The 16127-nt window shown below is 53.9% G+C and overlaps 1 protein-coding gene across 1 annotated transcript in view; it reads left to right on the top strand.

The window, feature by feature from the left end:
- Window positions 1-16127, top strand: part of CRACR2A (calcium release activated channel regulator 2A) — a 71578-nt gene that overhangs the window by 32495 nt on the left and 22956 nt on the right. Inside the window, exons 6-10 of the mRNA XM_060165682.1 lie at window positions 1826-1921; window positions 3250-3437; window positions 9024-9095; window positions 11880-11925; window positions 14154-14260. Of these exons, the coding sequence (XP_060021665.1) occupies window positions 1826-1921; window positions 3250-3437; window positions 9024-9095; window positions 11880-11925; window positions 14154-14260 (509 nt within the window). The remainder of the gene's footprint in view (window positions 1-1825; window positions 1922-3249; window positions 3438-9023; window positions 9096-11879; window positions 11926-14153; window positions 14261-16127) is intronic.

The raw sequence follows: 16127 nt of genomic DNA on the forward strand, positions 1-16127 counted from the left end.
AACGGAAAGAGGTCGGGGCGGGGGTGGAAATTCCAGGGCAAATCTGCCCCAGCTGGGGGGTCTGACCCCGCTGCCGCACCCCAGCCCCCAGCCCGGCTTCTCCCTTCTCAAGGCCTCTGAGCCCCAAACGCCTTTTAGGCTCAGCGCTGCGATGTATGCGTTTGCGTACGCGTGGGAGCCGTGAACACGTGTTCGGCCGTGCTGTGAAGCCTTCGGGCACGCAGGCGAGGCGTGGCCTGGCCGCCGTGTGAGGTTGGTGGTCCGCAGTTCATGACAGCGTGAGAGGCTGCACCCTCTGGCCAGGGCTTGGCGCTCGGCACCTCACTGGCCGTGACCCCCTCAGCACTCTGTGCCCGGCAGGGCCGCTAAGACACTCCGTCTGGTCTTTGTGGGGCTGCCGGCATCAGCTGGGGGTCCTGGAGTTGCTCGCCCCACCCCCAGCCAGTGGGGTGGACAAGATTCCCTGCAGCAAACGTTGGGAGCAGAGGCTGCCTGGTCATACCCTGCCTCCACCGTCAGGTGTGGCCGACACGAGGACGGTCACGGGCTCCCCCCGAGCCCCGCTGACCTGTCCAAAATGGGCAGAGAGGGCTTCCCTGGTGGCGCAGTGGTTGAGAGTCCGCCTGCCGATGCAGGGGACACGGGTTCGTGCCCCGGTCCGGGAAGATCCCACGTGCCGCGGAGCGGCTGGGCCCGTGAGCCATGGCCGCTGAGCCTGCGCGTCTGGAGCCTGTGCTCCGCAACGGGAGAGGCCATGGCAGTGAGAGGCCCGCGTACCGCAAACAAACAAACAAAAAAAAGTGGGCTGAGGAACGAGATGGCGTCCCCAGATGAGGGTCTGAGGAAGAGCCCTGGGCTTTGACGGGGGCTGCTGTCCCCTCACCTTGCTGCTTCCAGACAGGGCTGCCCCCAGGGCTGCGTCTCACCACTGTCCTCCTTGGGGAGGTGTCGTTCCACGGCACGGAAAGCCCGTGGGGCTCCTGTGGTGAGTTACATGGAGGCTGTGACGCTTTCTCCTCTTCCTACCTGGCCTGCGCCGCGGCCATGCCTCGGACAAGCAGAGAGCATGTTTCCCAAGAAACGGCGACATGGAAGGAAAAAGCAGGGAGGCTGGGCAAGGCAAGGGCTGGACCCCAAGTCTCCCGCTGCCCACTCAGGGCCCTTACACCAGATCAGGCTCTGGTGAGTGTCAGGCGTCCTGCCAGCTACACACTTTCCTCTTTGTCCCACGACCAGGCCCCTTCCCGCTTGCATCACTGGGGTCTCCGCATCCCTGAGTGGGGAAGGCCGGTTCTAGGGCAGGAGGGAGGGGCTGTGGAGCTCACGGGAGAGACCCCCCCCGGGGCTTGGGAGCCCTCCGTCCCAGCGGGGACACAGCGAGGGCGTAGACCCGCCTGAAGGAGGAAGAAGTGGGGCCCCTGTGTTTTCAGAGGGAGGGCAGTTTAAAGGATTGAATGACTGTGCCCAACATGGACAGAATATCCCAGCCGGAAGGACATTCCATCTTCCAGTGGACAGACAGGAGCCTGAGGCCTGAGATTCCCCTCAGCCCCTGTTCTGTTCCCCGTTCGGTACCCGCCCACTAACTGACGCTGCCTCTCTTGTGAGAGGCGGTCATCCGACATGTCATACGTGGTGGGAGCTGGCGTCGTGCACACTCTCCATCCGCCAGGGCAGGCGGGTGACCAAAGGCCTGGGATGTTGTGGGAAGACCCCAAAGGATGGGCGGGCCCCTCCCTGCTGTTGAGCAGGTTCAAGGTGGGGGGGAAAAAGTCTCCCTCCCGGTGCATCTGGGCCTCACGTGTCCTTCTTCCTGGCTTGGCAGGACACGGAGAGGTTCCAGGCGTGCAGTCAGGAGCTGGAACGGAAGCTGTTCTCCAAGGAGCAGGAACTGGAGCGGCTCATCCAGAAGCAGAAGCGGGTATGTCCGTGTCCTCAGAGCACCTGCCCTGCACTCCATCCCCTCCTCTGGCGCTTGCCCACTTTCCCTGCCATTCACTTAAGGACTTTTTTTTCTTAAATCTGAGAAGAACCATTTAGTTGTACAAAAGAGAGCATCTGAAATCACAGGTGATCCCAAGGTAAAGCCTTTACTCTCCAATGCCTGGTGTTTAACTTGGAAAAAATTGCCAAGAATTCTCCCAAGTACCCTCCGCAGGCGTCATGGTATCATTATGCCCAGGAGCCGCCAGAATGCCAAATCGTTACTTTGTCTCCTGCATCCTGTATGAGAGATAAGGGGGATGCTGCGGTACGGGGGTCACAGACACTGATATCTGGGGGGAGGCTGCAGACTGCGATGTCTTCCTGCCGGGAGGGCCAGGGATGCCTCCAGCTGTCTTCCTGTGTGCCCGTACGAGGCGCGTCAGCCTCCTTTGGGACGGTTCCCGTCACCCCGCAGGGTGGATGCAGACACCAGATGCGCCCCTGAGTCCCCAGAGACAGGCTGGGTGGTGTCCCAGGGTCCACCCACTGTGGCTGGGAGTGCGTGGCTCAGGACCCCAGGGAGACGGGTTACCTAGGCAAACCTCGCGCCCGCAGCCTCGTCTCCAAAGCAAGGGGCTCGTAGGAGAGAGAGGCCCGGATGCCGCTTGGCCTCCTGTTTTGTTTTGTCTGGTGCTGGAAGGCATCCAGCCCTGGACAGACGCAGAGACGTTGGTTCCATTTGAATAGAAAGGGATATTTTTAGCAGCACATTAAAATACACTTGAAGACACCCCCATGCTAAGGCTGGAGACGGTTCCACTCCTCTGAGTACCCAACCTGTAGATTTTGGTTTCTCTCCTGCAGCAAGACGCTCTCGCTGCCAGCTGCCTCCCCCCCCCCCCCGCCCTGCAAAGTGTACCTGGCTTCTCCTCCTCTCTTTCCTCTTCACTATTATGCATTAAGTTCCTACCAATTAGATTTATCCCTCCAATGAATGATTGCCACTCGACTTAATTATTGCATGCTTGCCTGATTACTCAGGGGCCTCTTGAGAGTCACACACAATTCCTTGTTGTTGCTTCCTTCTTCGCTTACTGGCCACATTCATTAAACTGAATTTATCCTTCCTGCCTCCAGAAGTGTGTGCGTGTGCATTAAGGGGCAGGACAAAGCTGACTGAGGCTTGAGGGCAGTGAGGGGCAGTAGCATGGGTTCCCACCCACCAGGTGGAGGAAGCAGGGTGCGGCTGGGAAAGGCCAGCCTGATGGGGGGGCGGAGCTCGCTCATCGCTCCCCTCTGCACAACGCCCCCGTTCCTTTCCAGCTGGAAGGCCAGTGCACCGCCCTGCACAATGACAAGCACGAAACCAAGGCTGAGAACACCAAGCTGAAACTCACCAACCAGGAGCTGGCCGGGGAGTTGGAGCGGACATCTTGGGAGCTGCAGGATGCCCAGCAGCAGCTGGAAAGCCTCCAGCAAGAGGCCCGAAAACTCCACCAGGAGAAGGAGATGTGAGTGTCACCCTTGTGCCCTCCAGATCCGTCCCCTGCTGTGAGCGCGTTAGCCCGCCCCCCAGACCCTTCTCCTCGCTCATAACATGGGGATGGGGCTCCTTGGTCCCTGGGACCTCTTCTAACCTTCTAGGATTCTGAGACTGTGAAGCAGACCAGTTCTGTGCCGAGCACTCCCTAGGATTGATGAGAAACGTACAGCCTCATTCTCAGACAATGCATTATGTGATTAGAAAGACGTTATCCAGCCAACAAATAGGGGGCAGTCGGGGAAAATCCTGAGTGAGTGGAACGACCAGACATTGACTGTCATGGTTCGGAGACCTGGGAGAACAGGGTGGGCCAGGAAGACTTCCGAGGTCAGCATGTAGTTCGACAGGGCGTGTGACAGTGCCCTGGACGCTTCACCCCAGCTCTGCCCATTTTTTTCCTTCCTCTTTTTCCTTCCTTTTTCAGCCGTCCTCTGTGTGGGCCCTGTGTGGGCAGCCCCACATCTCTGGGGACTGGTTTGCTGATAAACTAGGTGTCCAGCCACTGGGTTCAGCTTGCTGGATGGAGGTGCCCCTGGGAACAGTCCAAGGCTGGGTCTGCACCTGACCCAGAGAAGTCAGTGAGGAATCGGTCTCAGGAGTGTTAGGCTTTGAGAACAAGGGCTCTCTGAGGCCCCGGAATCTCACTTGCTTATCTGTTCACCCACGTACCAGTGCATTCACTGGCGGGTTCACATCAGCAACATTTGTTGAAAGCTACTCAGTGCTTTCAACACTGTCTTGGGCACTCAGCGTACCTCACTTACGTCGAAAATCTGACATTATCTCATTTGACCTTCTCAGCACCCTGATGTGCCAGGTACCATTGTTATCAACTCTAATTTATGGATGAGGAAACTGGGGTTCAGAGGTGTTAAGTACCTGTCCTGAGATGCTAAGTGCTGGACACACGCTGCTGACTCCCCACAGTGACAAATGAGTCAGCCGGGAAACTGTGCCCAGGACTAGGACTGGCCACCCTTCACTCACTCGTTTGTTCGAGGACTCATGTAGTCATTCTGCAGAACCTGGGTGCCTGGTCCTGGGTGAGGCAAGGTATAAAGTCTGATTTCAAAGAAAGGGCAGTCTTACCAATGCTTGACGTTTTACCTGTGTTGACTCTCTGTTCAAAAGCCCTGACTCTGTCTGACGGCTGGCCAATCGTCGGTGCATCAAGCTAAATCAAATTGTTCTGCTGGGGCTGCCCTGGTGGCGCAGTGATTGGGAGTCCGCCTGCCGATGCAGGGGACGCGGGTTCGTGCCCCAGTCCTGGAGGATCCCACGTGCCGCGGAGCGGCTGGGCCCGTGAGCCATGGCCGCTGAGCCTGCGCGTCCAGAGCCTGTGCTCCACAACGGGAGAGGCCACAACAGTGAGAGGCCCGCGTACCGCAAAAAAAAAAAAAAAATTGTTCTGCTGTCTGCCTCACGTGTGATGTCCTGTACTGTTTGGGAATGATCTAGAGTGAGAGGGAGGGGATGTGTTTGGATTTGGAGTTTTACCCTAGGAAGACGTCTCCAGTTGAAAAAGATATGTCTTCCCAAGCAGCTGACTTAAAGTAACATCAACCCCTCCATTCAAGGCTTGGATGCCGGGTGGGAGGACAGTATATTTCATTGTAAACAAGCAAAATCGGTCCCTCCCCGTTGAGATCAGGTCAACCAGTGCTTAACTTTATAAACAGAATTAAGGAGTCAGGCTCTTAAAATTCAATCAAGTCCTGAAAGCGACAAACATCTGAAAGGCACAGGCATGAGAACCGCAAATGGAGCCGGCGTAACGAATCACAGCGTGAGGATTAAAATCTTTCTGAAGTCTTATCTTAATTAAGCAAGCCAGACACACAATCTCTGGAGGCTGGGAATTGAAAAAGAGGGAAGGAGGGTTAGGAGGGAGAGATAAATGAGTCCAGAACCTTCGCGACTTTGTTTCAATAAGAAGCTTGCAGCAGCTGTGCAGCTGGGGAACCTGCTGGAGCCCGGGAGAGCGTGTGTCATCCAGAGCGGCCCGGAGAGAAGGGCAGGGAGAGGCTTAGCTTGTCCTCCATAGAGCAGGATCCCAGACCAGCAGAGCCGACAGGACCTTTGTGCTGGAAGCCACCTCTTCATTTCACAAATGGAAAACAAGCTCAGAGAGGGGTAGTGAGCAACCCGCAGCCACCCAGCTAGTTAGTGTCAGAAAACAAGGTCAGAGCCTCGTCCTCCTGATACCCTGTGCTTCCCCGATGATGTCCAGCTGCCGGATGCTGCTGGGAGGGGGGAGAGTGGGCCTCTAGATCAACAGACCCCGCCATGTATCATCTGGAGTTCTGAATGGGCAAAATGAATTTTCCTGTTCTCTGAAGATGCCCAAGGAAGGAGAACTAGAATTTAAAATCAGATAAAGAAGGAGCAGTGGAGCAGGGGAGATAATATAAAGATGAAGGTCGGCTGGAAGGCAACACCCTATTTTGTTAATTAACTTGTATCTGGGGGAGAGGTGGTTTATGACAAGGCACAAAATGTGGCAGAAAGAGGTTTGCCCCCCACCCCTGACTCCCAGCCTCCCGTCACCCAGAGGGCACCAGTCCTGGCTCCTTCCAGAGTGTTCTGTACATGTGTGCGCGCACACACACACACACACACACGCACACACAGACACATACCCACGCACACACACAGACCCCCCCCACAAACACACACACACACAGACACACTCACACAGAGACACACACACAGACACAGATACACAAACACACACACACACAGACACACTCACACAGAGACACACACACAGACACAGATACACAGACACACACACAGACACACACAGAGACACACACACTCAGACACACACGCACACACACAGAGACAGAGACACACACAGGCACAGACACACACAGACACACAGAGACACACACTCACACACACACACACTCTTTACAAAGCGACAGCACACACAGTTCTACATTCGCCTGCATTTTCCACTGACGGATCCTTTGGAGAACGCTCCATATTCCTTTCTTTCTCATAAAAACCCAGCCAACAGCCCTTCGCTCCAGCAGCCAGAAACCTCTCACCAGTTACCACCGCAAAATGGCAAGTTCTGTGCCCTTCGCTTCACCTGTTAGCCAGACATAAACTTGTAGAACGTCTAGGTTAGAAGGACTTTCAAGGTCATTTTAGTCAAATATCCAAGTGTCTTTTTTTTTGCAGAAATGCTTTTCTATTTGTTAACACAAAAAATCTATCTGAATAGATAGATTTGTGCATGTTTAGACAGATGTGTAGCTACTAGACAAACAGACGTAGGTTTGCACCGATGCATACCACGTATGTGTGTGTAGTCGTGTGTGTGTGCACGGTGCCAAGGTCCCTGGTGCCTTGTAAGCAGGGCCAGAGGAGGCTTGGACTGAGGTCCTCTTGGTTGTGGAGGAACTGGCCACTCGGTCAGACACTGTGAGGACCCATTAGGTTAGGTCTCCGGTGTGAGTGTCTGTCCTCAGCGGGGAAAGCCCTCTGCTTTCGGCTGCCCCAGGAAGAAGCAGGACCCGGGATGGGGGTGGCGGAGCCCCAAAGCCCGACGCAGGTAACCTGAGCTCCCAGGGCGCCAGGCTGCGACCAGACAGCTGTGCTCACCTGGTGCCCTTCCGAGCAGAGCCCCAGACGGCGTTTAGGGACCCAGGTTGGATAATAGGGAAGACATTGTTTTCCCTCCAGTTGACATTAAATATAATTGGTAATAAAATGTTGGGAGTTTGCAGCTCTGCAGGAGCCAGAGAAGTTCTGTTACTGAATAAGCACTGTCTGAGGTGAACTTGAGACAGTCTGTTACTGTCGCGAAGTGACTTTATAATTCTGCTATAAAGGGGGAACCCCCACAGATACCGCTCAAGGAATAAGGCGATTGCGAGTCCTGTGGCCCCAGCAAGCTCGTGGTGACGTGGGTGGGCTTTGCCAGGGGACCGTCCTTACGCAGCTCAGCCCGCGCACAGTCAAGGCAGTCCTGACGGCCCGTGGCAGTGACGCATTTACTAGGCTGTGGCTTGGAAATACGGGACCCTTTGCCGTAAGTTTGGGGGAGATTTAAAATCTCTGAACTGTGGTGCAGAGCACAGAGGGAAGGATGGAAGCAGAACTGTGCAGTTAAGCAAGGTTTATTTTCCAACATCACCCCATTCTGCTTTTTTTTTTTTTTTTTTTCGGTACGCGGGCCTCTCACTGCTGTGGCCTCTCCCGTTGCGGAGCACAGGCTCCGGACGCGCAGGCTCAGCGGCCATGGCTCACGGGCCCAGCTGCTCCGCGTCACGTGGGATCCTCCCGGACCGGGGCATGAACCCGTGTCCCCTGCATCGGCAGGCGGACTCCCAACCACTCCGCCACCGGGGAAGCCCTGCTTTCTTCTTTTCCTTTCTTCTCTGAGTGGTGCTGGCTTCCTCCTAAACGCCCCTCCCCCTCCAGCTCTCTTCCTCCCTCCATCCCTGCCATCTGCCCTCCCCGCCCCTCCGTTAGCCCTCTCTCTTTTTTCTCTTCCCACTGCTGTTTGTTGACTGCACCTCCAAGCCAGCCACCGTGTCGAGGATACAGATGTAAACAAGGCACACACAGCCCCCTGCCTCGCAGCCTGCGTTGCCCTCCAGCCACGCTGTGTACGTCTCAGCTTCTCTCTCCCCTTCCTCAAAACTCCTATGGTGGACACGCTCACACTGTGATGTAAATGACGGATTATGATTGATACATTAAATCTCTGCTTTGTAGCTAGAGATAAGAAATTTTAGTCAAAGAAATGAATGTGCAACAGTGGAAATTCCACATCTCCGGGAACAGATTGGAGACTGTTGGGGGAAAGTGGGGAAGGAAAGATAGGTCTTCAATAGCTCCTGCATACAAACTAAACCAGCATGGGGGGGGGACGGGGGGAGGGAGAAACACCAGCTCTGCTCTCACCCTCCGAGGCTGGGCTGGAGAAGAGTATTGATTCTGATTCCCTGACCTCTGGTGGGGGCGGGGCAGGACCACTGGGAGCCTGAGAAAACAGTGCAGTTATCATCAAGCTGTATCCTTGGGACAGGGAGTCGGGGGTCTAGATTAGGACCCTGGCTCAGTCCTGGGTTGCCAGGGAGAGTTATCAAACCTACTTGACTATCTGTGTCTATGAAACAGGGATCGGGCTTCCCTGGTGGCGCAGTGGTTGAGAGTCCGCCTGCCAATGCAGGCAACACAGGTTCGTGCCCCGGTCCAGGAAGATCCCACGTGACGCGGAGTGGCTGGGCCCGTGAGCCATGGCCGCTGAGCCTGCGCGTCCGGAGCCTGTGCTCCGCAACGGGAGAGGCCGCGACAGTGAGAGGCCCACGTACCGCAAAAAAAAACCCCAAAAAACAGGGATCATTTCACCTTCCGAATAGAGTGTCTGAGATGACTTGGTGAGACCTGGCTATAAGGCCTGCACGAGGCCGTGCTCTCCAGAGGAAGGCCAGCCCAGGCACCACCTTCCGGGTCCAACTTCATCACTGCCTCGTGCCCTGGGAGCACCCCCTCCCGCCACATGTCACTCATCACTGCCATCTTGCATCCCCTGCAGGGAAGTGTACCGCGTCACGGAGAGTCTGCAGCGGGAGAAGTCAGGGCTCCTGAAACAGCTGGATTTCCTAAGGTGCGTCCGCATCGCAGAGCCTTGGGTGGGAAGGGGCACCCCCAGAGTCTCCCCTGCCTGCTGAGGGAGCACCCACATTTCCCTGGTCCCCAACATACTGTTGGACAACTGAGCACCACCTCTCCATTATGTTTGGTCCATTTACACAGGTGCCCAGCCCCCTCTCCAGTTTGTACCTCTGCAGGCGGGCGCTGCCTCCTCCCGCTTGGTACCTGGCACGGTACTTGCTCAGGTAGGAGGAGAACTGAGTTTATGGAGCGTCTAGTCCATGCCAGAGGTAGTATCTCCTTCATCTTCAACAAAACCTGGGAAGTAGGGCAGCTGTTAATACAGGGGTTAGCCATCAAGGAAGCAGATATCAGAGCGATGGAGTAATTTACCAGAGTGACCCGGACGCTCGCGGCCAGAGCCGGAACTGAGTCCCCAGCTGGCTGGCGCTCTTTACTCTGCCGTGTTCTGTTCATGTTTGTTAAATGAGTAAGTGAGTCACAAACAGAGCAGCAAGAAGGGCGTTCGGAGTGTCCTCAGCCTGTTACACTACCTGTAGATTCAAAGCTCATTGGTTTGGTTTGGATTATCCCCCCCAAACAACAACCAAACGCAAACAGGTGTGGGGAGAATGGAATGTCCAATTTTGCCTCTGAGCTTTCTAAGTTACTATACTTGCTGCCTGTCAAACACCTCTTGGGGAATAGTGATGAAATTTGGGTCCTGATTTTTAAAATGCAGGTGGGTTTGAATTGGGTACCTTTTGAAGGTTTTTAGGTTGTTTTTTTTTTTAATTTGAAAGCAAGGTAAGATCACTGCATCTGGCATCTTTGATGCCACCAAATAGAAAAGTTCTTCAAACTGAATGCATTTCAGATTTGTTTCCCTCAAGATGTGATTCCAAAGGCCAGGGAGATGGAAGTGGTTCTTAGGGGCCAAGTTTTAATCCCTGTGAGAGAAGGTGTGGATTCTCAGGAAGGCTTTAGTGAAGGCAGAGAATAAGATGTACAAGAACGAGTTTGGTTGGTTTTTTTCCCTTTTTTCTATTGTACTTAGAAAAAAATACAGAGGCAGATTCAGTGTGAAGGCGCAGGGGAGGATGACGAGGCAGCACTCTGCCAACACTTGGGGGTCTTTTTCATGGAGACCAGCGTCTGTGCAGAATCCCAGCCTGAACCTTGCTGTGCTGTCGCCTGGTCCCCGAGCCAGCCGGGGAGAGCCCGGATGTGGCGGGAGAGCCCACGGCAGACTCTTCCTCCACAGTGAGATCTCCGGGTAGAGACAGAGAGCCGGGGGAAATGGGCATCAGGGAGAGACAGAGAGAGCTGGGAGCAGGTGGGGTGGGAGGACAGCGGGAATTGTTTGGGGGGGGGGATCGGGACCGTGGCCGGGGTGTGACCCAGTGGCGAGGGGCTGCCGTCCTAAGGGAAATGGGGGCACATGGAAGCAGTTTCAGGGCGCTTGGTAGGAACGTGCACTTTGGAGCTGGATCTGGTTCCAGACTCAGCCCAGCCCCTCATCACCTGTGCAACCTTGAGCAGTTGTCAACAACCTGGACATGCCTGTGTCGCAGGCTTCCTGGGAGAATTGGGTGACTGGTGCGCGGCCGTCGCTACAGAGCAGTGCCACGAAGGACAGAGGACACATGTGCAGAGCAGAACGTTCCCTTGCCTATCGGAGCCTCTGCATGGAGATGCTCCAGGAGGCAATAGACGAAGGCGTGGCTCCCCCACTTCCCAAGGAGTTGTTTCCATTTACACTCGGCCGCCTCCCTTTCCCAGCCTCGCGTTCTCAACCCTCCACCAGGCTTTTTCTCCCCCTGTTCCACCGAACGTGGAACCAATGACCTCCACGTTGCTTAAAATATGGGCCAGTTCTCAGGGCCCCATCCTTGTCCCAGCACATCACTCTTAGCCCAGCGTTTCTAGGGCTCCTTTTAAAACTTGAGTCAGGTCAGGACACTCCTCGGCCAAAGCCCGCCCCGCATGGCTTTATATCTCATTGGGATAAATTCAGAGTTCTGACAGTGGCCCACAGGCAGGGGATGGCAGGTCCCCACCTCCCCCATCTTTCCTCCGACCTCGCTCTGAGCATCCGCTCCCTCGTTTCCGTTCCAGTGGATGCACACCACGTGTCTCCCAACCCCAGTCCCTGCCCTTGCCGTTCCCTCTGCCTGTGACGCTCTCCCCCATCCCTGCTGGGCTCTCTCCTCCGCACCCGTTAAGCCTCTGCTCAGATGCCACCTCCTCAGTGAGGCCTTCCCTGACCACCCTCCATCTCTGGCCCTCTTTATGCCACTTCTCCCCCACTTTATTTTTCTCAATAGCAATGAAATACAAATGCCCTGGGGGCAGGAACTTTTTCTTCCATTCCTTGGTGTAGCCCTGACGGCTGGAGCAGCGCCCGGCACACCGTGTGGGCTCGGGGAGACACGTGTGGCCTGCAACCACACATGCACTCATGAATGAAAGGTTCAGAGGAGGGGGGCACAGCAAGTTCAAGGCGGAGCTGGAACACTGGTCAGCTCTGTGGAAGGCTCCCTTAGTGATCAGATGGACCAATGCAGGATCCTGAAGGGCCCTGGGAGTCACAAGGCCATTCTATGTATCCCCCTGCCTCTGACCTGACTTATACACAATTACCCTTAGCCACAATCACTAAGGAAAGCGGTTCCGCGCCCTCCCCGGGCCTTCCATGCCCGGCCTTCCTCTGTACCCATCTGACCGTCAAGACAATGCTATTGGATCTGTTGACTGCAAGCCCATGTTTGAATAGATTCCCCTTTTCCATCCACAGGGAAAGGAACAAGCATCTTCGGGATGAACGGGACATATGTTTTCAGGTAATGGGCCAGTGCCCCCTCCCCTGGGGGAAGACGAAGACTGGGGTCCAGTGGCAGCCAGACCTGCGCTGGGACTGGCCCAAGAAGATCCTGAAGCTTGGAATCTGGTCACTCCTTTGTGTGGGCAGGACGGTGGCATAAGATTTTTTGAAAATAGTAAAAATTCAGGTTGACCTATAGGGTCATAGTGTGTTAATTTCCCGTGAAGTGACACACTTTCCTCTTGGCATCACGAGACCAGGATACTTGGGAGGGTCCCACATTTCTTGGATGTAGAAATGATTGTACCATCCATGAGACGGTGCAGTTGAAATGGCACCATGACTTTTAAACCAAAATGCTCAGTTTTTTTCTTCATTAACATGTTGATCGCTTGATGAAAATTTTTCATTTTTACACACTGTCGTAGAAAGAATTAAAAGTGTATATTTCGGGCTTCCCTGGTGGCGCAGTGGTTGAGAGTCCGCCTGCCGATGCAGGGGACCCGGGTTCGTGCCCCGGTCCGGGAAGATCCCACATGCCGCGGAGCGGCTGGGCCCGTGAGCCATGGCCGCTGAGCCTGTGCGTCCGGAGCCTGTGCTCCGCAGCGGGAGAGGCCACAACAGTGAGAGGCCCGCGTACAGCAAAAAAAAAAAAAAAAAAAAAAAAGTATATTTCACCATTTACATAGTTGATTTTATGTACAATTTTTTTACCCTATGGGGACCGATGCTTCTCTGACCCTGAGTGCCACAGTTACACACTTTCCCAAATAGCACGAAAATCCTGTATTTATTTAAAGAATTTCACTTCCGGCTGCGTTAAACAGAATCTAGGATTTCTCATTCCCCTAACATCCTCCCCTTTAGACCGTAGCTGTGGAAGCCGTGAAGGGAAGAAAAAGGCGGGCAGGATGGATTGATGTGACATTCTGATTTTCAGGATTATCACACAGTGAATTTCACGTGTGTCCTCGGGCAAATCATTAGCCTCCTTGGGCCATGACCCCCATTATCACATGAGGAAAGAGAATCTCTATCCTTTTTTCCATACTGTAGGGATTTTTGTGCGTGTGAAAAACTCTTGGAAAGGAAGGTCTTGCGCTGGACTCTCAGCTGTTCAGTGCCCTAAATGTGGTCAGTACACGGCAGCTAGCTTGCCCCGGATTGGGTACAACCTAGTTTAGAAGTGCAGATCCTTTAGGGACCTTGTACATCACAATGTCTTTTCTGCCACTGGCTGTCAGCAACACGTCTCTGCCGCCCACCTATGTGTACTATCAGAGCAAGGCTTAAGCCTACACATGTTTGTTGGATGGTGGTAATGGTTATAATTGTTTAAGAAGTAACACCGAATTTATTTTAAAACTTCCTAACAAATGTCACCTTAATCCCTTGACCTGGCTTCCCTTCACCTGCCAAACTCATTCTGCTTTGAGAAGGGAATGGAATTAAGGGAATAAGAACCCTTGTGGGGAATGGAAGAAAGAGGGATAAAATCATGTTCATGCCGAATCACAATTAAAGATTAATTTGGGATCACAGCCATACCTGCGGGGGCCCTGGGGCACTGCAGCCCCTCCTTCTTTCAGGAAGGATCCCTAGGAACCACGGGGCTGGCTGGTTAATGAGAGATTCTTCCTGTGATCTAACCCCCCCTTATCTGCAAGACATCTGTCAGGGGAGCCCTGGCGAGGCAGGTGTAAGCCCCCCACTCCACCCAGTCTCTCCATTGCAGATACGTGAGCAATTTACCTACAGCCAGCCTACTTCCACAAAAGATCTGAAATACCCTGTCCTAGCTTCGTAGCTGTGGGCAAGGCTCTGGGTTCATTGATCCTCCTATCTGGGGGTTTGGAAATAAAGAGGGATTGAAACCCCACTGAAGAAGGTGTGTGATTTAAAGATGCACAGGGTTTTTTCTGCCCATACATGTTTTTCCTGTGCATCCCACATTTAGCTTGTCCTCTTGCAAATTAGCACTACTCCTGGGAGGGGTAACCTGGCAGACCCCAGGCTCGAAACTTTGATTAGCTTATTAGATGGGAGATGGAGGAATTATGGTGAGAGATGACAGCAGAAGGGAAGAGTGGGTGAAGGCTAGCTCGCAGGGAGCCCAGGCCATCGCTTGCTTCCTTTAGAGTTTTATCTGAAGCCTGTACTATGCGGTGGGGGAATTGAGCCCTTTTCTGCTCCAACGTTGGGACAAATCAGTAGGCGTGGATCTGAGGGCATTTTGTGTTTCTACAGAAAGACAAGGCAGCCAAGGCAAACACAGCTGCTTCCAAGGCAAGCCAGAAGCAGCGATCTGGCTCTGTGATCGGCAAATACGTGGATGGCGGAGGGGTGCTCAGAAGGTAAGGCGTCCCTGCTGTGCACATTCATCACCTGTTCCTTGGTCTTGCCAGGTTGCGAGCAGGCTCTGAGCCCAAGCTGAGTGCAGATTGGCCCTGGCGGGAAGCCTGGGGTCAGCCACTATCGCTCCCCTTGAGTCTTGGAGGACGCGTGCCTTCCTGTTCTGACATCTAGGTGCAGGGCAAGCACTTAGGACAGGCCGTTCCTGCCAGGGGGTGCTGAAGAGGGGCTGCAGATCAGGGGAGGGACAGAGGGGTCAGAGAGAGGGAGGGAGTGGGTGCTGGGCGGGCTCTGCTGTCTGTTGAGCAGAATAGATGCTCTTGGTTTTCCAGGGACAGGACTGCGTGGGTCTGAAGGGTAATTAGAGTGTAGTATGGAATCTCCGATCGTTGAAGTCCTTTACAGATGAGAAGGGGGCCTGTACTTGACAAGACTCCTTTCAATAATTCATATTTAATTAACTCAGGGATAACATGCTTGGTTGTTGTTGGACAGCACACGATTGCATTTAAGTCCCCAGAGGGGTGGCCTGTTGCTCCCCGAAGGAGGCACGCCAGCCTCCCTCCCCTCCCCCTGCCCTGTCTTCTCTGGGGCACGTGCTTCTTCCCATGGATGTGGCCACAGAGAGCTGGAGGCTGCCAGATCCCCACGTATCAAACCCGGGGCGAAGTGTGTGAACCCGCTCATCCGGGAGACCTGGGGACAGCAAGCATGAAATAGACATGCCAAGCGGAGGTGCCCTGGGGATGTCAATCCGCTGACGGCTCCAGACCTTGAACCTGACCATCGTGAACTCCTCTTCTAAATCGCTGAACCAGGAGACACAACATGGGAGCCAGATCCCTGCATCAACAGTTCACCTGTTGGTTCCTCGGAACGGAATATGTGCTTCCAACAAGCAGAGACCGATTGCCTACTCTGTACCTGACATTCTCTGAGTTCTGGGAAGTCTCCAAAGATCAATTAGACACGAGGCCTGCCCTTAATATCCATTACTGAGTGCCTGCCCTGTGCAAGACTCAGTGCCGTGTGCTGGGGATACGGAGTGAACAAAATAGACCCCGTCTCTGCTTTCATGGAGCTTATAATTGAGTGGAGGACACAGACAATAATTGATGAGTAATCGATAAATTGCAAACCCCGAATTCCCATGCAGACTTTGTCAGAGGTGACTGCTGTCTGCCGCTGGTGCATAGCATTTGGTGGCAAAACTAAAAAGGAGCTTAGTCATGCTAAGCTGAAGGTATTCTGGAATGTAATAGTGCTTGAGAATTTCCCAAGTAAGATGCTTTTGCCAAGAAACGCTTCATTTAGGGTCATTTCTGTGTCCATTTCTTTTCTAGTTGCAAGGCCTTTGAAAAGCCATGCTCTGCATCTGTGCGCGTGCATACATGCTCACAACACGTGTTCACACATGTGCACTCGTGTGTGTGAGCAGAGTGAAAGCAGATGGGAACACTAATTGTGTGCCGACGTGGCTAGGCACTTAGTAGGCTCGTCAGAATGTAGAAGAAATTTGTTAGAAAGATGGCAGTCAGTTTCCGTAAAAAGCTGATTTTATAAATAAGTGTAAGAGTCCTTGAATTGCTAGAGATCCTTTATTTTATATCAGGGCATCCAAGCTAAGTCAGCACTTCTGTGAGCAAGCGCTATACCTTAACCTATCTTAGAAGTGTCCGGAGTTCAGAACAGTGATACACGCATTTTTTTCTCTTTTTTTCTGTTTTTGGTCCTTAGGGGCCAGAAATGCTAGGAGCGGGGGTGGGGGCGGGAGTTGGGGCAAAGTGAAGGGGCTTTCCCTGTGCTGCATATTCTGTGCCCGTCGCCCACTTCCGCCTCACCACCGCATCCTGCTCGATTTTCTAGTTC

The sequence above is a fragment of the Lagenorhynchus albirostris genome, chromosome 11 (genome assembly GCF_949774975.1).
Source record: "Lagenorhynchus albirostris chromosome 11, mLagAlb1.1, whole genome shotgun sequence".
Lineage (NCBI taxonomy): Eukaryota > Metazoa > Chordata > Mammalia > Artiodactyla > Delphinidae > Lagenorhynchus > Lagenorhynchus albirostris.